The sequence below is a fragment of the Scyliorhinus torazame genome, chromosome 1 (assembly GCF_047496885.1).
Source record: "Scyliorhinus torazame isolate Kashiwa2021f chromosome 1, sScyTor2.1, whole genome shotgun sequence".
Classification (NCBI taxonomy): Eukaryota; Metazoa; Chordata; class Chondrichthyes; order Carcharhiniformes; family Scyliorhinidae; genus Scyliorhinus; species Scyliorhinus torazame.
In genome coordinates, this window is record NC_092707.1 from 131430057 (window position 1) to 131454026 (window position 23970).

Sequence of the window (23970 nt, forward strand, 5' to 3'; positions counted from 1 at the left end):
GATGCATAGGTACCTAAAGCTTTCCTTTACTAACTGAAACGGCAGCCCTCCCAGTCGCCCCTCCTGTCCCCTCTCCTGCACCACAAACATCGCACTCTTTCCCATATTAAGCTTCTACCCCGAAACCCCATGTTCTCCATGTTCATAGATCGCCCCCCTCGCCTTTCTCAGCTGCTCCATTGCCCTCCCTGTGGTCAGCAAGCTAAACTCCGCCTGTAACCTCCGCAGTTCCCTTAAAAGCCCTACCTCTGGGGTCTCCACATACCTCCTATCAATCTGTAGTAACGCCTTTACCAGTCGGTTCGTCTCTGCCCTGTCCACCTTGTTACTAACTTTGCCTGAGTTCAATTGCTCTGTTTTGTTACCTTTGCTCTCGAGTCGCCAGGTATCTTTATGATACCGCCACGAGGTTCAAGTCCGAGTAATGATCAATAGTCCAATACACCGATTAGTAAGATTTAAATCAAAGCACATTTATTGTACACCGTAATCGCTACTCATGCACAAATTCTACGTCTAAGCTACTTCTATAACTAACAGGCCTATACTTAACTTGGAACTGGCCCACCAGGTCAGGGAAACAAATGGCCTTTCATTCGGGTTCTGAGCCTGCGGGATTCAAAGTTGGTACAGATTGGTAGCTAGGAGCGCCTATCTCGTAGCGAGCGTTGAATTAAACTTACGATTCGATCTTCACTGCTCCGGTCACGGTCAATGTTGGTTTGTTGTTGCTGGGTGACCCGGGCAGGACGAAGAGCTCGAAGAGGTGGAGAGGAAGAGAAGAGAGCGATTTGAACTTGGGGCTCAATTCTTATAGTCCACAGGGGCTTCCCGCCTTTCGGGGCGGACCCTGTACCTGGTCCCAAATGATTGGACTTGGTCCCAATCGCTTGGTTCGATTTTCTCCAATGCTGGAGCGGTTCCCTGATCGATGGGCGGTCTTGAGGTGCTCGTTCACCTCCTTTTGTGTAGGCTCTTGCTGGCGCCGAAGAGTCTGGTTTTGCTTTGTGTGTCTAAATGTTGCTTATTGTTCCCGGGGATTGCTCATTAGTATGCAGATGGCTGTTGTTTTGTTATGCTGATGGTTGCTGGTATCGATATTGTCTGGCCTTTCCAGAGAATTCCAGCCTTGGGTGACTGTCTATGTGACGTTTGTACATTCTCCACATGTTTGTGTGGGTTTCCTCCCACAGTCCCAAGATGTGCAGATTAGGTGGATTGGTAATGCTGAATTGCCCCTTAGTGTCCAAACGATTACGTGGGGTTGCAGGGGTTGGGTGCACAGAGGATCGGTGTTGACTCAATGGGCCAAATGGCCTCCCTCTGCGCTGTAAGGGATTCTATGATCTCACAAAATTGTAATGTTTTCCACTGTAAATAATTCATTATCATTCCACGCAACCCAAGTTGGACTCTGACACATTCAGCTGTACATGTTTGATTTTTTTTTTTTGCTTCCCAAAGAAAGTGGAAGCCAAAGGGGGGTGGGAAAATAGATTCTAACATATGTCGTTGGAATGTGGCATGCATTAAAATAAGAACAAAATGCACTGTTAAATCCTTGTGTGAAGAAGCCTCCAGTTTAATTTTTTAATTGAAGTGTAGCAATATAATTGTTTTGAACTGTCAGTTGAATATATGTGGAAATCGGCTTCATACAGACTGGAGTTAATGAACCCATGATCCGATAGCACCTATGTAACAGACTGGCACCATGTAGCTGACTGACTGCTTTCACTTTTTAAAAATAGAGTACCCAATTTTCTTTTTCCAAGGGGCAATTTAATGTGGCCAATCCACCTGACCACATCTTTGGGTTGTGGGGGCGAAACCCATACAGACACGGGGAGAATGTGCAAACTCCACACTGGGCCGGGATCAAACCCGGGTCCTCTGTGCCGTAGGCAGCAGTGCTAACCACTGTGCCACCATGCCGCCCAACTGACTGCTTTCAATAAGAATAAAAGCAAATTTCTCTAATTAAAGATTGTGCTGTATTTCCGGACCCAAGATCAAAATGAGTCCATCAAGCCATAATAACTGTATAATTTGCATTGATAGATTGTCCACCTTAAAGTTTCTTATCTTGGAAAAGAGGAACAGTAGTAAGTTGGGCTAATATTGACATGTCCCCATCTGTCCTGCAATTAAGACTGCTGTCTGCCTTCATTTCGGGGAGAGGAGGAAATGAAGAACACCCAAACATGGCACTCCCTAATTGCCACCAAGTTTCAAGGTGCATCAAACTCTCCTGTAGAGTCATGTGTGCAATTTATGTCACAGAATCATCAACATGATTTGTAACGTGCAGTAAAACATTACCATCAATATAAATGCTTAAAGAGAGTCTTCCAGAATTGCACATTAAATATGTTTTAAAGGAAGTCCGTCTGAACTCTAATGGACTCCAGACTTACAATAATTGACCCCCTCATTTACATTTTGAGACACTCCAATACACCCTACCTGAATAATACATTACACTGTCATACTTCTTCTTCTAAAACTTTTTCTTTAACTTGCCAATTGTCAGGGAAATCTGCCAGTCTAGTTATAAAGTTTAACAAATTGTTAATGCTGTACAACATATTAAAGTGAGTTGGTGGCACAAGATGGGTTCAGCACCATCTTCTTTTTAAAATAATGTTCAAGTTGAAGAAACTTAAAACTAAGCACTGCTCCCTTCACTTAATCAGACTACCGGATATATATTATAAATAGAGCATGATTCGCACTTCACTCGTTATCTTCTGTACATAGTTATTGTACAATTCCCTGTTGCAATTTAGTTCAACATTTTTCAATTGGAAATTCTCCATGTAAACTCAGCTGTAACAAAGTAATTCTAGAATCTTGTAGGAGAAGCTGTGGAACGAGTTGTGCCTTCCTGAACCCCCTCCCCCCGATCCTTTGTGATGCCAAACCTCAAGCATTTAAGCTTGATGTACTGTTCTAGTGGTGTTTACTTTATATTTCAAAACCTAGATTATATGTTGAATTAGTTTGATGCTTTTGCAAATGCTGTACCTACCAGGATTTAACAGCCTGATCTGGGATGATGTTAAAGCCCTGGGCAATATGCCCCTTTTCTTTTGGTCCGTAGTTACAGTTAAATGGATAAAATCTAATTGTTCGGTTGCTATATAAATTCAGCATTGATTATGCTGAACAACAGTTGTCTAAATGAGATTTTAATGTATCAGAAATTGTCTGTAATTGTGTTTAAATCTGTTACTGCCTACAGCTGCACAGATAAATACATTAGTGCAACAACTAGGAACACAACAAGATACAAGTGAACTTCAGGACAGGCTGTAAGTGTATATATATTTATGCACTATTTGTATGGTATATGATTGTGTTCGAACTTATCAAAATATTTGAGACCTACAGCCAGATTGTGTGACTGAGGGTGATGCTAGGATCATGTATTTCTAATGCCTGTTTACAGTACACCCATGAGTAGTTAAATTACAAATCTTATCAATTTAATTGGTTTAGCCGAAGGGTCATTTGCAGAGTAGATATTGCACCAGCATTTATTTCTTTAAGTTAGAGCATCCGTTCTAGAAGAGTAGTAACCAGCCTAAGTGGAACAATGCATAATTTAAAATCACTTAAAATATTCATTTTATTGAGCCACAGGGTCTGGGTTTAAATTCAGGAGGATTAATAACTTGCATGCACATTCCTCTGGGGTGAGTATGCAACTTTGTTATCCTTCCTTGTTTGGCAATAGATATGTATAGTTAGTTCACTTGATTAATGTTATTTTTGTTACAATAATGCCAGTTCTTGCAGTGGGTATATTCTAATGGTGTATTGAGGAACAATTTTGGATTCTTGGATGCTGTATTCTACATTGAGACCTTATATTTCAGTTGCCTCAAGTGTTTTACAGATTTGATCTTTTGCAAAGCATAATTAGGTCTTATGGTGCAGTCTCTAATTGCCTTATTAATGGACAATAGATGAAAAATCTAGGCTACTCAGTGAATTTGGTAAAAGCAGAACTTCTTTGAAAATAGCACCGCTGATTTATTGTCCCGGAGAGCTTGTCGCAGATAGTTCATTCCTTTAGTTAATTTCTTTGGTGTCTTCCACTTGGCCTGGCATCTAGAGGTCTGGGCATTGATAAATGAAATTCTCTGGTGGTCTTCCAATAAAATGTGTAACATTGAAACTTTTTGCCAAGTTTCAAGTTGAGTTTGTTTGTCATGTGTTCAGCATGTTTGGATTCCTTGGGTTGCTGGTACTTTATAAGTCTCATGATATCTGTGCGCCACACTATCAGAAGGATGTGAATGCATTGGAGAAAGTGCAGAAGAGGTTTAAAAGAATGGTTCCAGGGATCGGGAACTTCAGTTATGAAGATAGATTGGATGGAGAGGTTGGGACTGTTCTTAGCGAGAAGGCCAAGAGGAGGTTTGATAGAGATGCTCAAAATCATGAGGAGGGTGGTCAGAGATAATACCAAAAGCAAATGGAATGGTGGCCTTTATTTCCAAGGGAATGGAATATAAAAATAGGGAAGTCTTTCTAAAACTAGTTAAACTACACTTGGGATACTTTGAACGGTTTTGGACCCCGATCCAAGGAAAGAAATACTGGCATTGAAGGCAGTCCAGCGAATGTCCATTAGGTTGATGGAGCGGAGCGAGAGAGGTTGAGTAGATTGGGCCTGTACTTATTGTTTAGAAGAATAATAGCGACCTTATTGAGACAGAGCGGATTCTCCAGGGCTGTAACAATTCTGTAATCTAGCAATGAGGCCAGGAATAGAAATTTGATTAGTCAGCAGTTTAGTGGGAATAGAGTAAAGGAAGGAAGAAATGTTCAAGACCAGCTTAATGAGGATGTGAGAGGAAATGGGAGGAAATCTAAAGATATATTGGTTTAAAGTCGTAGCTTAGGCGATTATCTTTGGTTTGGTGGGCAAGGGAGCTGGTGAAGAAACGGGACCACTGAATAGATATCTCCATATTTTAAGCAAAAGTCACTTGTTAAAGGGGGCAGGACAAAGCGTTTAAGAGATGGTGTTGGGAGAGGAGGCAGGACAAAGAGTTTAAGAGATGATGTTGGGAGAGGAAAGAAGTCTGCATGTAATATGCTGATTAAGTAGTTGATTTTTTAACTTGTGTTCATTTGGACCAATTACACTATAAACTATTCCTATTAGCTTGGTCTGCACGGTAGCACAAGTGGATAGCACTGTGGCCTCAGTGCCAGGGTCCCAGGTTTAATTCCCTGCAGGGTCACTATCTGTGCGGAGTCTGCACGTTCTCCCCGTGTCTGCGTGGGTTTCCTCCGGGTGCTCCGGTTTCCTTCCACAGTCCAAAGACGTGCAGGTTAGGTGGATTGGCCATGATAAATTGCCCTTAGTGACCAAAAAGGTTAGGAGGGGTTATTGGGTTACGGGGATAGGGTGGAAGTGAGGGCTTAAGTGGGTCAGTGCAGACTCAATGGGCCGCATCGCCGCCTTCTGCACTGTATGTTTGTTCTATGTTCTATGTATTATGTATTGCCAGTATTTCTGATTATATTGCCCATGTTTTAGAAAATATCTAATTGCCATTAATCAGCTAATGTGAATTTGTTTCATTTCTATTTGGCTAAATGTTTTTATCCTTTTTTTAATATATAGGCAACAGTTGCAGCACTACACAAACCAAGTCGCCAAGGAAACTAATAAACACCTGAAAGAACTTGGATCTCTGTCTTTAGCATACAATGAACAGGTGAGCTTGGTTGCACAGAAGATGACCTGTCAGGTTGGGGACCTGAATTGGAATCCAATCCAGACAAAGAAATGGTAATCCTCACTCCTCTAACCGTGGCAATTTAAAGTGGAAGTGAGTCACCACCTCGCAGTTGATGCAGACCAGCCAGTAACTGGCATGAATTTAAATGTTGTTCTTAGCCCAAAACTGTAGAGGGCGAGGGATTAAAATGTATCATGATGAACTGAGGAGTCCTATTAGGCGGTTGAAGCCAATTTGTGTTAATGAAATCGGATGTGCCATTCACCGAAACCGATTCATTTCCGCACAAAACATAGTGTACCCAATTCATTTTTTCCAATTAAGGGGAAATTTAGCGTGGCCAATTCACCTACCCCGCAAATCTTTGGGTTGTGGGGGCAAAACCCACACAAACACTGGGAGAGTGTTCAAACTCCACACGGACAGTGACCCAGAGCCGGGATCAAACTTGGGACCTCGGCAGCGTGAAGCGACAGTGGTAACCACTGCGCCACCGTGCTGCCCTTGTTTTTATATATTTAAGTGTTTTGATACATCTGCCTAAAAGTTGCTTGAAATATTATATAGGTCTTTAAACACTTTTTTGTCAATGGCTGACAATCCTATGCAGTTAGAAATATTAGAATGCTCCTGGCTCTCAAACCTGTCTGCATATGTTATGCACCATAACTAAAGCTATATTTGAATTTTTAAAAAAATCTGGAATTATAAAGTCAAATGAAGATCCAAGTTCCATCTTCGCATTGCAGATGCACTCCATGTTGTGTGGCACTACCATCTTACTAAATGGATAGATTTTGAACAGATCTAGCAACTCGAGACTGGGCAACCATGAGATGCTGTAGATTATCAGCAGCATCAGCATAGTACTCTACCGCAATCTGTAACCTCGTAGCCTGGCATATCCACCACTCTGCCATTGCCATCAAGCCTGGGGATTAACCCTGGCTCAATGAAGAATGCACCAGGAGCAGCACTAGGCATACAAAAGAATGTGGTGTTGACCTGGTGAAGCTACAACACAATACTACTATAACCAACTGATCCAATCTAAGCTCTGCAGTCCTGCCACATTCAGTCATGAACGACTGTGGACACTTAAACAACTCTCTGGAGGAGGAGGCTCCACAAATATTCCCATCCTCCACGATGGGGGAGCCCAGCACATCAGTGCAAAAGATGAGGCTGAAACATTTGCAGCCATCTTTAGCTGAGTGGATGATCCATCTCTGCCTCCATAGGTTCCCTGCATCACTGATGCCAGTCTTCAGTCAAATCGATTCACCCCACCTGATATTAAGAAATAGCTGAAAGCACTGGATACTGCAAAAGCTATGGGCCCTGGCAATAGGCCTGAAGAGTTTTGCTACAACACTACCATCTACCCAACAATGTGGAAAATTGCTCAGATATGTCCTGCACACTAAGCAGGGCAAATCCAACCTGACCCATTACTGCCTCATCAGTAAAGTGAAGGCAGGGATTATCAACAGTGCTGTTAAGCAGTACTTAACTTAGCAATAACCTACTCACTGATGCTCATTTTGGGTTCCACCCGGGTCACTCAATTCTAGACCTCATTATAACCTTAGTTTAACATGGACAAAAGATCTAAATTCCAGAAGTGAGGTGTGAGAGACTGCCCTTGACATAAACGCAGTATTTGACAGTGTGGCATCAAGGAGTTGTAGCAAAACTGGAATCCATGGGAATCGGGGAAAACCCTTCACTGTTTGGAGTCAAACCTAGCACAAAGGAAGATGGTTGTAGCTTTTGGAGGTTGATTATCTCCATTCCAGTGCATTGCTGTGAGTTCCTCTAGGTCCAACCATCTTCAGCTGCTTCATCAATGACATTCCATCCATCGTAAATCAGAAGTAGGAGATGTGCAATCATCCTGAACGATGATCGGGATCATTCGCAACTATTTGACACAGTCCATGTGATATGCAACGAGACCTGAACAACATTCCGGCTTTGGCTGATGAGCAGCAAGTAATATGTCTGGCACTTCTGTGACACAAAATGACCATCGCCAGCATGAGTATCAAACCATCTTCCCTTGACATTACTATCACAGAATCCCCCACTATCAACATCCTGGGGTGTCGTTGACCAGAATCTGAACTGGACTAGCCATATAAATACTGTGGCTACAAGAGCAGGTCAGGCTTGGAATTCTGCGGCAAGTAACCTCGCCACCTGACTCCCCAAAGCCTGTCCATCTGCAAGTTGCAAGTCAGGAGTGTGATGGAATACTTCCCACTTGCCTGGATATGAATGCAGCTCCAAGAACACTCCAGAAGCTTGACACCATCCAGGACAAAGCAACCCACTTGATTGGTACCCCCATCCACAAACATTCATTCTCTCCACTGCCAGTGCACAGTGACAGCAATGTGTACCATCTACAAGATGCACTGCAGGAACTCGCCAAAGCTCCTTCTGCAGCACCTTTCAAACCCATGACTGCCCCATATAGAAGGACAAGGGCAGCAGATACATGGAACACAACCTGGCAGCTCCACTCCAAAGCTACTCCCATCCTCACTTAGAAATGTAGCACAGTTCCTTCACTGTTGCTGGATCAATATCCTGGAACTCCCTCCCTAATAGCACTGGGTGTACCTACGCCGCATGGACCACCACTTTTGAGGGCAGTCAGCGATGGCAATAAATGCTAGCCCAGGCAGCCCCATCCATGTCCCATTAATATTTTTAAACAATTCTGTAATTCTTTGGTTACACCCAAAGCATTGTCTTGTATGTAATGATTGATAACTCGGATTTTCTGCATTATTGAGAGGGGGAACAAAATTTCTCTAAAATATCAAAGCTGTAAGAGCGTAAGCACATCTATCAATGTGAGTTCCACCGATGGCTCAGGTTAATGGCCTTCCACCCCACCGACCCCCGATGTGCAGAAACGTGCCAATTTACCCAACCAGTTTGCCAGTATTTGTATTCCTGTCTCCTCCCATTCTCTATCTTGCCTCCACCATCCAACATAGCTTTCCGTTCCCCTTCTCTCATGCACTCGTCTAGTTTCCCTTTGAAACCAAAAACTATTTCCCTCACAGCTTTCTGTGGTAGCAAGTTCCACATTCTTAATTAGAGAGAGATGAGAAATTTGTCCATTTCCCAAATTGATTTTGTAGTACCATCTTGGAATTTTGGATTCTCCCATAAGTGGAAATATTCCCCGTTCAAACCTTTCATAGTTTTAAAGACTTCTCCGTTTGCATTTTGAGTACTTTTCTTCAAGAAAATAAACTCCCAAATCTTTCCCAATGCCTCTAATCTCTACATACAAGGTTTGTATAGAGGTTGTACATAATTGGTCACTCTGGTATTCTATCCAAACCTGTAAGTGCTACCTGGAGGTTTGGCCAGGAGGATCTCTGCTAAACTTATCAAATAGGTACTCGTAGGAAGTTATCCAACCAACTTGAAACTTCATTGCATGTTGGCAGCGCATATGTCTTCGGCTATGTTTTAAATAGAAAATGTAGAGTAAATGGAAAATTAGTTCAGTAGTTTGGGAAGTTGAAAGCTTCCTACTTTCCATCTAGAATTATTTCACAATAATTGTAGAAAGAATCAATAGGTTGAGGGGAGATTTAATAGAGGTATTCAAAATCTTAAGTGGGTCTGGGCCGTAGATAGGGAGAAGCTGTTCCCACTCTGAAGTCATTCGTAAAAGAAACAAAAGCGATATTACACAGGATTGGTTAAGGTTTGAGATGGACTGTCTTGAGAGTGTAGTGGAGGCAGGTTCAATTAAAACATTTGAAAGGGAATTGGACTGTTATCTGAAAAGGAAGAATGTGCAGGGTCATGAGGAGGTGGGGGTATGGTGCTAGGTGAGTTGCTCATTTGGAGAGTTGAAGAGCCGGTGCAGACACTATGGGTAAATGGCTTCCTTCTGTGCTGTAATAATGCTAAGATTCTGTGATGTGAAATGAAACATTTCAAATCTTAAAGCCAGTACTTTGTTTTAGATTATCCACAAGGGTTGGTATGTAAAATAAATCATACACTTTTGAAAATTCTAAAGAGTAATTTTCCTTTTGCAATTTAGCGTCAGCAGCGAATGCAGAAGGAACGTCTCATGAATGAATTTTCTGCAGCACTGAACAACTTCCAAGCAGCACAGCGGAAAGCAGCAGAAAAAGAGAGAGAATCTGTAGCGAGAGCAAGAGCAGCGTCACGCCTCTCCGTAAGTGAAAAACATCCTTGAAATCTAACTTGATATAGTAGACTGGCAATCTAATTTTCTGCCTTGTATAAGGATAAGTTCAATGTGTACACCACTCCCAAGTTCCTTGGGCTTTTTAACCAGTTTTGCAGAGTCACAGATGGAGATATTGGGACAAGTGATCAAAAGCTTGATCAAAGAGGTGAGTTTTAAGAAGTGTCTTAAAGGAGGCAAGAGAAGTTTAGGAGTGAATTCGGAGGGTTGGAGCTGAAGGCACAGCTTGCAATGGTGGAATGACATTCAGGGATGTGCAGGATGCATACAGGGCATGCCTCAGTTTAAACCAATATTATTGTTTTCAAGATCCAGAATAGTGCTGTTACATTTTGCACTGCTCTAACTGAAGAGCTCAAATGTGACAAATAATTTGTGCAAAATCGAGTATATCCAAAGGTATAGAGTATTAATTACAATTCTAATTAATAGAAGTGAATCTTAGTGGGTGGAGGTGAGAACGGAATTTTATTCTTTCATGGGATGTGAGCATTGCTGACCAGCCCAGCATGTGTTGCCCATCCCTAAATTCCCTTGGCAAGTTTGCAATGGCTTGATCTGCTGCAGTCCATCTAATGTGGGAACATCCACAGTGTTGTTAGGGAGGGTGTTCCAGGAGTTAGATTCATTAACAGTGAAGGAATGGTGATATAGTTCCAAGTCGAGACGATGAATGGTTTGGACGGGAAAGTGCAGGGAAATGTGCAGGTGATGGTGTTCCCTTGCATCTGCTGCCCTTGACCTTCTAGGTGGTAGAGGACACAGGTTTGGAAGGTGCAGTTGAAGGAACCATGTTGAGTTGCTGCACTGCAGTTTGTAGGTGGTCCATGTTTCTCCACTGTTTAAATGCTTTGATTTTTATCTGCAGAACCATTTCAACAATCTATGGTTACTGAATTTATTCCCTAATCTATGGTTACTGAATTCATTCCCTAGTTGGGCCTTGGTCACTGTTGAACTCATGAACTATTAGGGTGACTAACAGTAGCTCATCTTATTTCTCTTTTTCTGGTTCCTCTCCCTGCCCATCCCTTTTGCACACCCAAAGACCTGTAGTATACCGCACAATGGAGCCATTTAATGAAGTTTGGGGTGAGGCAGTGGTTGAAAATGCAGCTTTTAAACCATCGCTGTCACTAAGTGTGACAATAAGGATTGTTTTTTTTTTTAAAAAAAGAAGCATTTGATGCCCCAGTTTGCTTTTCTGGACATTTTGTATCTGTAGGAGGAAGAACAGCAGTGAAAAATATCCAATCAGTGTTGGTAATTATGTCGCACAATTCTTTTGTTTTTAATGGAAAATTGTATCTTCGCTAGTATTTTTATTTTGCTGGTTATTGAAGGACCTTTGGTATTTGAGCAACTGGCCAGAAATACGTTAGTATTATTTATCATTTTGCTGGTTGTTGCAGGACCTTGGGTATTTGAGCAAGTGGCAGTAATCTGGATTATAAACCTGAATGTGTGTAATATGGGCAAAAGGATGCAGCACTTTATTTGCCAGGTACACACTTAATTGGGATTGTCTATGTTGTTTTCTGTGTTAACACCGCTGTGCGAGAATCATGGGTTTGAGCCGGAGGAGATGGATCGTGTATACAGGAGATGGAGCGAAGTGGGGCTGGTCAAGGTGAGGGATTTGTATTTGGAGGAAGGGTTTGCCAGTCTGGAGGAGCTAAGGGAGAGAGTAGAGCTGACGCAGTCTGGAGGAGCTAAGGGAGAGAGTAGAGCTGATGAGGGGTAGTGAATTCCGGTATCTGCAGGTTAGGGACTTTGCGTGAAAGGTCTGGAGGTGGTTCCCTAGTGCAATTTTCTGCTCCTCTGCTTATTGGGCAGAAATGCGACCCTACATTGCTGTCAAGTTTTGGATGTACTTCTCTTATCCTCTTTGCTGTGGCTTTCCCCAAATGCTCACATTTAAATAATACTGAAGCCTTTTGTTCCAAAATTGATCTGTTTTTAGAGTGGCTTCAGTGACGATGAGCACAAGGAGGAACCACTTGTGTCATTTGAAAGGTATGGATGTGCACTTCATCATTAAAACATTTTACTTTTGAAATATTGTGGTGTAGCATTCTGAATAAGGAAAGGACACTTTCACTTCTGGGATCCATTTACAAATCCACCTCTGACTAATTGGACAACATTGCTTCCCTCTGCCTCTGGGGGTATAGGGCATTAATGTATTTCAGGTTGTCTCAACCTAGTTCCTAGTGGCTTGATAAAAAATTTTAATCAGATAGGTGCTGTGACAATCTTGTAAGGGGTCTAGTTTGAGGGCTATGGTGACGGCAGTGTTGCCAATGGCTCCGAGTAAGCATTCAAGGAGCCCAGTGGTGCAGTCCACGGTGAAGAAATGGAATCAGCTGAGGAGGCATTTTAGGATGGAAGGGGTGTCGGTGTTAATGCCGCTGTGTGAGAATCATGGGTTTGAGCCGGAGTGGATGGATAGTGTATACAGGAGGTGGAGGGAAGTGGGGCTGGTCAAGGTGAGGGATTTGTATTTGGAGGAAGGGTTCGCCAGTCTGGAGGAGCTAAGGGAGAGGGTAGAGCTGCCGAGGGGTAGTGAATTCTGGTATCTGCAGGTTAGGGACTTTGCGTGAAATTTCTGGAGGTGGTTCCCTAGGTTGCCGCGATACACCCTGCTGGAGCGACTGCTGCTTCTGGATCGGGCAGGGGAGGGAAGAATTGGAGATGCATAAAAGTGGCTGGGGGAGCAGAGAGGTGAGCGGGTGGTGAAGATCAAGGATAAATGGGAAGCTGAGTTGGAAGGGATTGGGGAGTATGGAGTGAGGCACTGTAGGGTAAACGGGACCTCTTGTGCAAGGATGAGCCTGATGCAGTTTAAGGTAGTGCACAGGGTGCATATGACTCTGGCAAGAATGAGCAGGTCCTTTCAGGGGGTAGCAGGTGAACGTGAGAGGTATGGGTGGAAAAAGGGGAAAAATCTATACATACTGTATAGTTGATTGTTGCGAAGTACGTTTCCCGGGGTGTTGATTTGCTGTAACCTGCTTTGATACATGTTTGTAATAAAATACATTAAAAAAAAAAAAAAAAAAAGATGGCCTGATGGTTGGAAAAGATTCTTGCTGCTATATGGTTCCTTTTAAGAATGAATCGAGCAAATGTCCTTGCACCACATAGTGGAGCACTCCATAAGCATTAACATACCGTACCTTGATACACGCTCATTCATCAAAGAAGAACGTTGTTCAAAGTTGTGAAGGATGATGTTTTTATTTTCTGAGTAATGAAGACTGGAGTCAGACGCAAGCTCACTCCCAGGAGGTAGCAGTAACTGAAGAAGACTTGGAACTTATCAAGGAACGAGAGACAGCAATCCGGCAACTTGAGGTTTGTTTTTCATTCTTTCATCTGTATATGTATAAATATTGTGTCTTTAGGTTTTGTGAGATGAAAGTGTAACACAAGCTGACAGTTCTGTTAATTTCTACTAATATCCGTTTATCTAGCACAGATCTTTTCGATTTCTTGTATTTGAATCTACACTTCCATGTCAAAAGTGAACTTCTGCATAGCTTCTGGGAGGGAGGAAGCTGTGCATTGCTTTAGATAATATCACCAGGTTTTAATTGATCTAATGTCTTTTCATCCACGCACCTATTACATGTACCAGACATGGATGGTATTTTATGCATGGGCAAATTCATCAATACTGGACATAGGTCTCTGTCGAGTGAACTAAAGCATTATTACAAATTGTTGACCTCCGTTGTGAATTTTCACCTTGATAGTGTAAGCAATGTGTTCAAACAAGTTTTATCCTCTTATCCAGGCTAACATCTTGGATGTCAACCAGATTTTTAAAGACTTGGCAATGATGATCCATGATCAAGGAGATATGATTGGTAAATTAATTCTCTTGATTCCCTTTTTTTTTTTTTTTTTGTTCAACTTTTTGCATTCATCAAGTTGAGAGTTATTGATGCCATAAATTCCCCCCTGTCAGCATCATGGACTCCCAGGCCAAGTTAACAGCATTCTTGGATACAGAGTAAAGATTCTATTGCTCTGCAGAACCAGTGTGGTTGGCCCAACCCTGAGAATTACTCACTGCACAAGTGTAACATTTTTTTTCCCCCCGCACCAGCCATCCTACAGCTGCTTTGAATGTTAATACCAATTGGTGCCTATTTTTTAAAGAAACATAAAAATTCATAAAAGGCCCTATCATGACCTCTGACATGGTTACTTGCAGCCAAGTTCATCATTAATGTGATTGTACTGTGGAGCCATCATCACATGGCATGAAGTGGTTACAAGCCTGATGACAAAACTGCAGGGGATGAACTTTTTGCCCATATGAAATTCCAGTTACTTTTCAGTGACATTCTGAATGGCTGAAGGCTCCTTGTCCTATCCGTACTTGTCCGATCCGTACACGTGTAATGATAGCAGTAGTGTTGTCCCAGAAAGAGGAAGTAAATGGCTATTGAGATGGAAGCTTTTGAAAAGAACTGTGAAATGAAAATGAAATGAAATAAATCGCTTATTGTCGCAAGTAGGCTTCAAATGAAGTTAGTGAAAAGCCCCTAGTCGCCACATTCCGGCGCCTGTTTGGGGAGGCTGTTACGGGAACAGCCTTTCTAACGAGGTCTCAGAAAAGAGCTGGAAATTGGCTTCGTCTTAATAGCTTCAATTGGAGCAAGTACATTGAGTTAAATGGCTTATTTATGAGCTGTAATTTCTGTGCTTCTGTGACCCTCAACCCTTAATGTACACCACCTCATCCCTGTCATTTTACTGTAAAGAGATTAATGAAAGTCTGGTGGTTTGTACTTAATACATCTAATTGGCTATCACATCCACCATCAGTTGTTGACTCTCGAGCCTCCCTTATCCCGGTCTTCCAGTAGATCATCCACATCGCCATTGTTAAAGATTGCTCAAAGAAAACCTGTTTCCTAATTCATGCCGAATACTTGTGCTCGGTGGTATTTATGTCTAGAGTTTTGCATACGTTGAAACTTTCTCTGCCTTTTCTGACAGATAGCATAGAAGCAAATGTGGAAAGTGCAGAAGTACATGTTGAACAAGGAACTCATCAGTTGCAGAGAGCAGCTTATTATCAGGTAGGATTACACACTCCGGTATTTAAATTGCAATTTTTCCACCAATTACATCCTCGTAAATCATTTAATTTTTTGCTCATCTGAATTTTAAAAAATTGTTGTGCAGCAAGAGGCCATTTGGCCCATCATGTCAAAGCCAACTCTACTAGAATAGTTCAATACTAATCACATTACCCCACTTGTTCTCAATGTTCCTCTGTTTCAAATATATTCCATGTTCTCTGCTTCAACCACTTTTGTGGCAAAATATTGTACTGCTCTAATAAAAGAGAAATGTCCCCTAACTTGGTCAACATTTCAATTGATGCCTCATCATTGACTCAACGAACCAAGGCAATAGTCTTGCCTTGTTCAACCTGTCAAGACACTTAATCGTTTTTAAAACTACTATTATGTCAGCCTCCATTATTATGTTTGCCTCGGCACTTTACCATTTGTTACCTCGACAATTCCAACACACTCCTGTCTGGTTTTCCACATTCTCCGCATTCTATCCTCCATAAACTTGAGGGTATCAAAAACTGCTGTCTGTGTCTTCACTGGCAAATCCGGTTCTTCTATTGCCCCAGTTCTTGCAAAGCTACATCGGCTTCTAGTCAAACATCACTTTAATTTTAAAATTCTTGTCCTTATTTTCAAATCCCACACACCTTGCCCCCCCCCCCCCCCCCCCCATCTCTGTAATCTCCTCCAGCCCCCAAATCCTCTAATCTTGGCCTTTGTGCAATCCAAATTTTGATTGTTCCACCTTGTGTGACTGTCGTACATTTTTTGACTGCTCCTGTGAGGTGCCTTGAGTGTTTCATTAAATTAAAGACACTATATAAATGTTTTTTTTGCTCTATTGAAAATAGTCGTCTTATGTCCAGTCTCTCCTCTTAACTGTAATTTCCCATCCATGGTGTCATTTTGATGAATCTTGTAGGCATTCTCCCTTTTTGGTTTTCATGTTCTCTCTACAATGAGGTTCCCCAAAGTTACACTCTAAATGTGGCCTAATAATTTTATGCAATCTTATTACTCTCTCAATTCCAAATGTTCTGCCCTGCATCAGTTATTGTCATATTGCGGAAATCTTGCATTCAGACTTTTTTCATTGTACTCTCTCTTGCTTTAACTTGCATCTCAAAGCTAGATGGTGTAAAACCTAAACCTCGCCTTGACCAGTATTGTTTATTTTTCTTCCTGCACCTTCTATCTTCTATTCAACATTGAAGAGCTTCTGTGTTACTGACCTTGATCCTTAATAAAATGCTGCTAATCACTTCCTTTTTTGCCACACTGAATTACTGCTCCCAATAAGAAATAGCAAATGTACTGCTTTGTTCAAACAGTTGTCACTTTTTAATGCAGTGTGGTTCTTATGTACTAGGCATTTGTTTGCTTTCATCAGTTCTGTTGTTTTAGTAAGTCTTGCCTTCTAAAATAAGTTACTTAGTCCATTTCTAGTAAATACGGATCCACAGTGCTTTCCTTGAATTAACCAGTTTCTTCAGGGGAATCTCATTATTGCTATGTAAGAAAAGACAAGTTTTTCAGGGTTGGGCACGTGATGCAGAGTTACCCATAAGTAATTATCTTAATTTTCCTACAATAACTCCCCTTGTGGGGGGTGCCATGGTGCAGTGGTATTGTCACTGGACTAGTAATCCTGAGGCGGAGGACCTGGCTTTGAATCCCACCAAGGGCAGATGGTGAAAATTGAATTCAATAAAAATCTGGAATCAAAAAGACTTAATGTGATGATTGTTGTAAATATTCATCTGATTCAATCATTCCCCATTTTAGGAGGGGGGAAATCTGCTATCCTGTCTGGCCTACCTGTGACTCCAGCAATGTGGACTTTTAAAGGGGCAGCACGGTAGCCTTGTGGATAGCACAATTGCTTCACAGCTCCAGGGTCCCAGGTTCGATTCCGGCTTGGGTCACTGTCTGTGCGGAGTCTGCAATCCTCCCCGTGTGTGCGTGGGTTTCCTCCGGGTGCTCCGGTTTCCTCCCACAGTCCAAAGATGTGCAGGTTAGGTGGATTGGCCATGATAAATTGCCCTTAGTGTCCAAAATTGCCCTTAGTGTTGGGTGGGGTTACTGGGTTATGGGGATAGGATGGCGGTGTTGACCTTGGGTAGGGTGCTCTTTCCAAGAGCCGGTGCAGACTCGATGGGCTGAATGGCCTCCTTCTGCACTGTAAATTCTGTGATAATCTGTGATTAACTGCCCTCTGAAATGCCAAGCAAACCACTCGGTTCACAGGCAATGGGATGGGTAATAACTGTTGAACACAATAAAATTGACTTGGTCTTCTTTGTATTTCTGCATTTTCAGAAAAAATCCCGCAAGAAATTGTGCATCCTGATTTTAGTTCTCGCAGTGGTTGGTGTCATTTTGGGCCTCATTATTTGGTGGGCATCCAAATAAAGAGCTTCCACTGAAAACATTGAACCTCTCTACGTAGGGGAAAAATTGGAACTGTACACTTAACGCAAGTCAATGGACAATTTTCTCTGCCAGCTCATTGAGGGTATAACTTATGAATATGTTGTGAATTTCATGAAATGGGAACCAATATCTAGAAAGCGGTTACATTTATTTTATGTGCACAATAATGTAATATGTACCCCTTGTTTCCATATATTTGTGCACTGTGAATTTTAAAAAAATGCTACTTGCTTAAAACAACAAAGCCTGTAAAGCTATATCAGATGTGTTTTGTAATGATGTGCAAGTGGCTTGGACTTTGAATGTCACTCAGCTAGATTTTACATTTGGGGGAGTCTAACATGGGCAATGATCCTTTTTATCAATTTTGCAAGTCAAGAAGCTACTACCACTGCTCTCCTCCTCCATCTGGTCAGTACCACTATGTAATTTCCTTGTCGACATTGTCCTAAATTTACCTAATGCTTTACAGTGTTAAAATATGGATTATCCATCTTTTTGGCATCTATCACAATGCCACTAGATCATGATGGATTTTGCAGTGATGCATTCTTTTAATTGGCAAACATTAGATCACTGATTCCTGACCAGTGATTTGAAAGCTGAAACATTGCCATTAGACTGTTGCTGTCAAATAGATTTGAGTTGATCACCATTTTTTGTTTGTTTGTTCCTTGTTTGTATAATATAATGCAGGCATGTACTTTGCAAAATTCATGTGGATTTCAGTCTTCCAGTTTTTCAAAATCCTTTGTTTCAATCATTTTTGTATTTTAGTTTTCCAATGGTAGCATTCCAGGATCAAACTAAAAGGGCTTGTGATGAAAAGTTTTAAGTTGCCTTTTGCAGCACTGTCAATTGTGTTTGGCTTGAGTCGAGTTCTGCATTAAAATATGAATATATTCATGATTCTTCCAATGTTATGGCTTAATTCTAGTGCAGCAGCAGAGAGTGAGAAATGAATTCTGTCACCTGTAAAACCTCCTTTCACCTTTTTCTACAAATCCATTAGCGTCTATGTGCCTCAGAGCAGTACACCAGATTTCTTTTTAAAGAGCACTCCAATTTGTCGGTCTAATTTCTGTCCACAAAGTAGTTCAGTTGGAACAGAGGGAGCATGTACGGAGTGTCATCTTTGGTTAGGATGGGGTGAGTTTGATTATTTAACGTTGGTGTCATTACTTGATATGATAGACCGGTGAAAATCAGTCTAATAGTGTAGAGCTTCTGGGACTCCCTCCGGACCTCTGCTGAATACAGTGCAAGACATTTCACTGGAACTGGTCATGATGATAATAGAGCCTCTAGTCGGAAATAGGGGTAGGGGTAGAAATTGTAAGCTAAACTTCATCTATAGGATGACAGATGAAAAGGAATAAACATCTCAAGTTTGAAGAAGTCCATTATAAAGTTAGGTGTCATTATAGGAAAGGCTTTTTTCCCCGCTTGTCTAATCATGCACATTTCTCAACGCAAAAATAGCACCAAGATAATCTGTTCTGAATTTTATAATGCTTTTCCCAATGTGCTTTCACAGGTTGAATATCTATGCACTCTATTGTTTTTGCAGAATGCAATACAATAACTCCACTGTGGTGAATATTTTTGTTTGGGGCCATGTTCAGTTAATGTCTACTTTTAGCCATTCCATTCTCTGTACTATACATTTGTATCACATATGAAAAAGCCAATATTTGGCTAATTGTTTTCGGTATTCTGTTATGAATAAATGTCCCCTTCAGCCTGATTGTGTAAATATTTGTATTTGGTAATCTGAGTAAAGTTATATCACAGATATGTAAAGTGTGGTGTATACTTGGCAGATTCTCTAATTCATCAGAATCATAAAATCCCTACAGTGCAGAAGGAGACCATTCGGCCATCGAGTCTGCAGCGTACCCAAGCTTAGTCGCCCGACCTACCCCTGTAGCCCCATCTACCTGTGGACACCAAGGGACAATTTAATATGGCAAATCCACCTAGCCTGTACATCTTTGGACTGTGGGAGGAAACTGGTGCACCTGGAGGAAACCCAGGCAGACATGGGGAGAATCATAGAATCTACAGTGCAGAAGGAGTCCATTCGGCCCATAGAGTCTGCACCGGCCCTTGGAAAGAGCACCCTATCCCTGCAATCCAATAATCCCACCTAATTTTTTGGACACGAAGGACAATTTAGCATAGCCAATCCATCCAACCTGCACATCTTTGGACTGGGAGGAAACTGGAGCATCTGGAGGAAACCCATGCAGACACTGGGCGAATGTATAAACTCCACACAGTCACTGAGGCAGCAGTGCTAACCACTGCCACCCCTTCCCATGTTTTAAAAAATTAGCCAGCTGGCCCAGTATAAGCCACTTGGGAATGTTGTCAGAGTTGACACGCCAAACTAAGATATTGCCCCATGCCGTGTTAACCAATCTGCTCAAGATGGTTGAAGATGTGATTAGGACTCTGGAGACCAATATCAAAGATTTCTAAAGATAATTTTCAAACCTGCTTGTGTGTTTGTTTTTACATGTCTCTTCAGGAATTGGCGATTTATTTATTACTCCATCCTGTGTCTAGCCAAATGATTGCCCTTCAATTCGACATCACATCATTGCTAATCCATGGCACAAGTTTAAGAACTCAGTTTAAGCACTGTCATTGAGGTACTTTCCAGATGGCCTTTGAAGGAGGTAGAAAGCAAAACATATTCTACTGGACATGAGGGAAAAGTTCTATTGTCCATTTGCCTTACTTTGAGCTTGTGAGATACAAATGGGTATTTTATGTAACTACTCTTTCAATGCCTCAATACATACTTAGCTGAAGATTTTGCCATCGTTTTCCATCAGACTTGTTTTACAAAGAGCCATGAGATCACTATCCAGTTAATTTTAAAAATATATACAGTAAATCCTCGAGTTGTAATTGTGTTCTTGAAAATTGGTGTTCTTGAAAATTGACTTTCATAGAATCATAGAATTTACAGTGCAGAAGGAGGCCATTCAGCCCATCGAGTCTGCACCTCCTCTTGGAAAGAGCACCCTATCCAAGGTCAACACCGCCACCCTATCCCCATAACCCAGTAACCCCACCCAACACCAAGGGCAATTTTGGACACTAAGGGCAATTTATCATGGCCAATCCACCTAACCCACACATCTTTGGACTGTGGGAGGAAACCGGAGCACCCGGAGAAAACCCACGCGCACACGGGGAGGATGTGCAGACTCCGCACAGACAGTGACCCAAGCCAGAATCGAACCTGGGACCTTAGAGCTGTGAAGCAATTGTGCTATCCACAAGGCTACCGTGCTGCCCACTTTCTAAGTGAATTATGGGTTCCCCATAAAAACCTATTGAAACTTGAGTTCGGTTTCAGTTGTAGGAATTCAAATAGTGTACCGTCTCTGCACAGTACAACATTCCCAGCTTAAGTAACCTGCAAAATGAAATGTCGCTAAATATAAAAAAACACTAAATTGAAGGGAAAACATTGCAGAGCTATGGGATCAGTTGGGATAGCTATTGTATTTCAAAAAGCTGAATGGTTTCTTGTGTTGCATAATTTGATTGTTCTCCGATTAGACACAAGTCGCCGGGGTCTGACCCTTTCCCTAGACTACACAGAAAATTTCTGTAGTATTTTCCTCAGAAACCTTGTCCCCAAAGTACCTCCTTTACAGCTCTGTCATACAGCAAAATACATTTAAAAATCTCTAACTTTTTAGTCATGCGACACTGCACGTTGCATTTAGTTGCCCCAATGATTTTTCTTCCCAAGCATTCTTCACCTTTTGAAAATATTTAATTCTGTGTCACAGGGCTGCCAATCTTCAGATGGCTTTCCAGTATTCTCTGTCTGAATTGTCACAAATTCATGTCAACTGGCTTTCTGGTCCCTGACTGTATATTGATCTGCAATGAATGCTCCAACACTGATGACGCTTGCAAATTGGAAAAACAGGCCCTAAGAATAAACCACTTTAATATTAAACCGTTTAGGCAGGGTGACCTAAAACGAGAGACTTCCTGATGTTTGAGGAAAGAATGTTGGTTAAGACTATGCAAGCCTCCTGCCCTTTGGTTAGGCTTTTGTAGTCTTTATCAATTGAAACAAACGGGCAGTTATGAATTTGGTAAAATGGCCCAGAGCTAGGCAATAAACCCAACGTTCCTCATTCTGTTACCTCAAGCATTAACTGTTCATGCTTCCCTGTCACTTCTGACTTTACTGCTTTCAGCTCAATTTCCAATAAAGTTAAAGTGAAGGATATAGATAAGGTTGGGTAATTCAGAAATAGTCAATAGGATAAAACCAAGTCTGGAGTTTGTGAGAAAGAAGAGTTTAAAAAGTTTGTTTTATCGGACAAGAGTTAAACTTTTTGAAAAATGGCTAATAAACAATTGATTTCCGTTCATTTTATTGATTGCTCAAAGATGAAGTGATTTTACACCCAGAAATGATTTTCAACTATTGTGACCCATTAATCTGTAAGCTCAATTTGTTTCCATGATTTGTGTTTTATGAACAAATTCTTTGTCCTCATATCAACTGCCAACCGTGTAGATTTTTTAATGTTCTGTAAGTTCATTAAAGTTGGCTCTTCGGATTGGATTTGGATTTTGTTTATTGTCATGTGTACTGAGGAACAGTGAAAAGTATTTTTCTGCGAGCAGCTCAACAGATCATTAAGTACATGAAAATACATAATAGGGCAACATAAGGTACACAATGTAACTACATACAAGGTACAAATCCAAACCGTCCCAGTACCTCCCACAGATAGTCCCATTCTACCCGATCAAAAGCCTTTTCTGCATCCATTGCAATCTCAACCTCCCTATCTTCCGGGGGCATCATGATCACATTTAACAGCCTTCTTACATTGGCCACCAACTGCCTGCCCTTAACAAATCCCTGCCCTTAACAAATCCCATCTGGTTATCCCCAAAAACGTCCGGAACACAATCCTCAATCCTGGAGGACAAGATTTTGGCCAGCAACTTGGCATCCACATTCAACAGGGAGATCGGCCTGTAGGACCCACACAGCTCCGGGTTCTTGTCCCACTTAAGAATCAGCGAATTCATTGCCTGTGTCATGGTCAGGGGCAGCACCCCTCTTTCCCTTGCCTCATTGAACATTCTCAACAACACTGGCCCCAATATCCCAGAGAACTTTTTATAGAACTCCACTGGGTACCCGTCTGGACCAGGGGCCTTACCCGCCTGCATGGCCTTCAAGCCCTCCACTATCACCTCCAGCCCAATTGGGGGCCCCCAGCCCTTCCACTTGCTCTCCGTCCACCGTTGGGAAATTCAGCCCCTCCAAGAAGCGCCTCATCCCCGCAGGGGGTTCCGACCTGTACAGCCTGCTGTAAAAATCTCTAAACGCCTTATTCACCCCTACCGAATCACCAACCAGGTTCCCCTCACCGTCCTTTACTTTCCCTAACTCCCTAGCTGCCTCCCTCTTCCTAAGCTGCTGTGCGAGCATTCTACTGGCCTCCTCCCCATGTTCATAAATCGCCCCCCCCCTCCCCCCACGCCTTTCTCAGCTGCTCCACCGCCCTCCCTGTGGTCAGCAAACTAAACTCTGCCTACAACCTCTGCCACTCCCTTAATAGCCCTGCCTCTGGGGTCTCCGCAGACCACCTATCAATCTGTAGTATCTCCTTTACCAGTCTCTTTCTGCCCTGCCAACCTTCTCCCCCTGAGCCCGGATCGAGATCAGCTTCCCCCCCCCTTATCACCGCCTTCAGTGCTTCCCAAACCACCGCTGCCGAAGGTTCCCCCGTGCACCTTGGCCCTATTGATGCAGACAGGGGAGTGTACAGTACTTTGCTTCCTGAAGTCAATGACCAGCTCTTTAGTTTTGCAAGCAAAACATTAAGGGCATGCTTCAAAGAAATTGCAAATTTTTTTTGATGCGGAAATGATATATAATTCTCATACCTGAAAGCTAGCTTTTTAGTTCAGGTGTGGTGTTCAATGTATTTTGTCAGTATTCCAATAGTGCTGCCTCACCTAAGAATATACTTGGAGACTGGAGTCTGTTTGACCAAGGGTATGGTTGACTTTCGCGAGAAACCTTTTTCCATTTCAAGAAACTAAATGGAGGAAAAGGACCAGCATTTCAATATCATATCACTGACACGCTTTCTTTTTAAAGACAGCCCTGTCAGTTTTCCATATTCGCCTATACAATCTCCTTCTGAAAGTTATGAATTGAATTGAATTCCATATGGTGCATTTATTGTAACAGCTGATCCTCTTACTCTTTATAAAGAGTTTAATTTTTGAATTTTGTTTGCTTGATATGATGACCAATTTATAAACTATTAAATGTGTATTTATAAACAGCCAATGAACAAATACTTGAGTTTTTTTCTTTGGTGGCCTGGCTGCAAGACAAATGGTAGACCTTGGC

At 42.0% G+C, this 23970-nt stretch overlaps 1 protein-coding gene across 3 annotated transcripts in view; it reads left to right on the top strand.

Annotated features, from left to right (window-relative positions):
• LOC140412597 (syntaxin-12-like) overlaps window positions 1–22155 on the top strand; it is a 48752-nt gene extending 26597 nt beyond the window's left edge. For all 3 annotated transcript variants that reach the window (XM_072500836.1, XM_072500837.1, XM_072500838.1), the window contains 8 exons: window positions 3245–3314; window positions 5645–5738; window positions 9844–9981; window positions 11978–12030; window positions 13266–13371; window positions 13814–13886; window positions 15028–15110; window positions 17433–22155. In XM_072500836.1, the coding sequence (XP_072356937.1) occupies window positions 3245–3314; window positions 5645–5738; window positions 9844–9981; window positions 11978–12030; window positions 13266–13371; window positions 13814–13886; window positions 15028–15110; window positions 17433–17525 (710 nt within the window). In that variant the 3' untranslated portion in view covers window positions 17526–22155. The remainder of the gene's footprint in view (window positions 1–3244; window positions 3315–5644; window positions 5739–9843; window positions 9982–11977; window positions 12031–13265; window positions 13372–13813; window positions 13887–15027; window positions 15111–17432) is intronic.
• Window positions 22156–23970: the final 1815 nt, after the last annotated feature.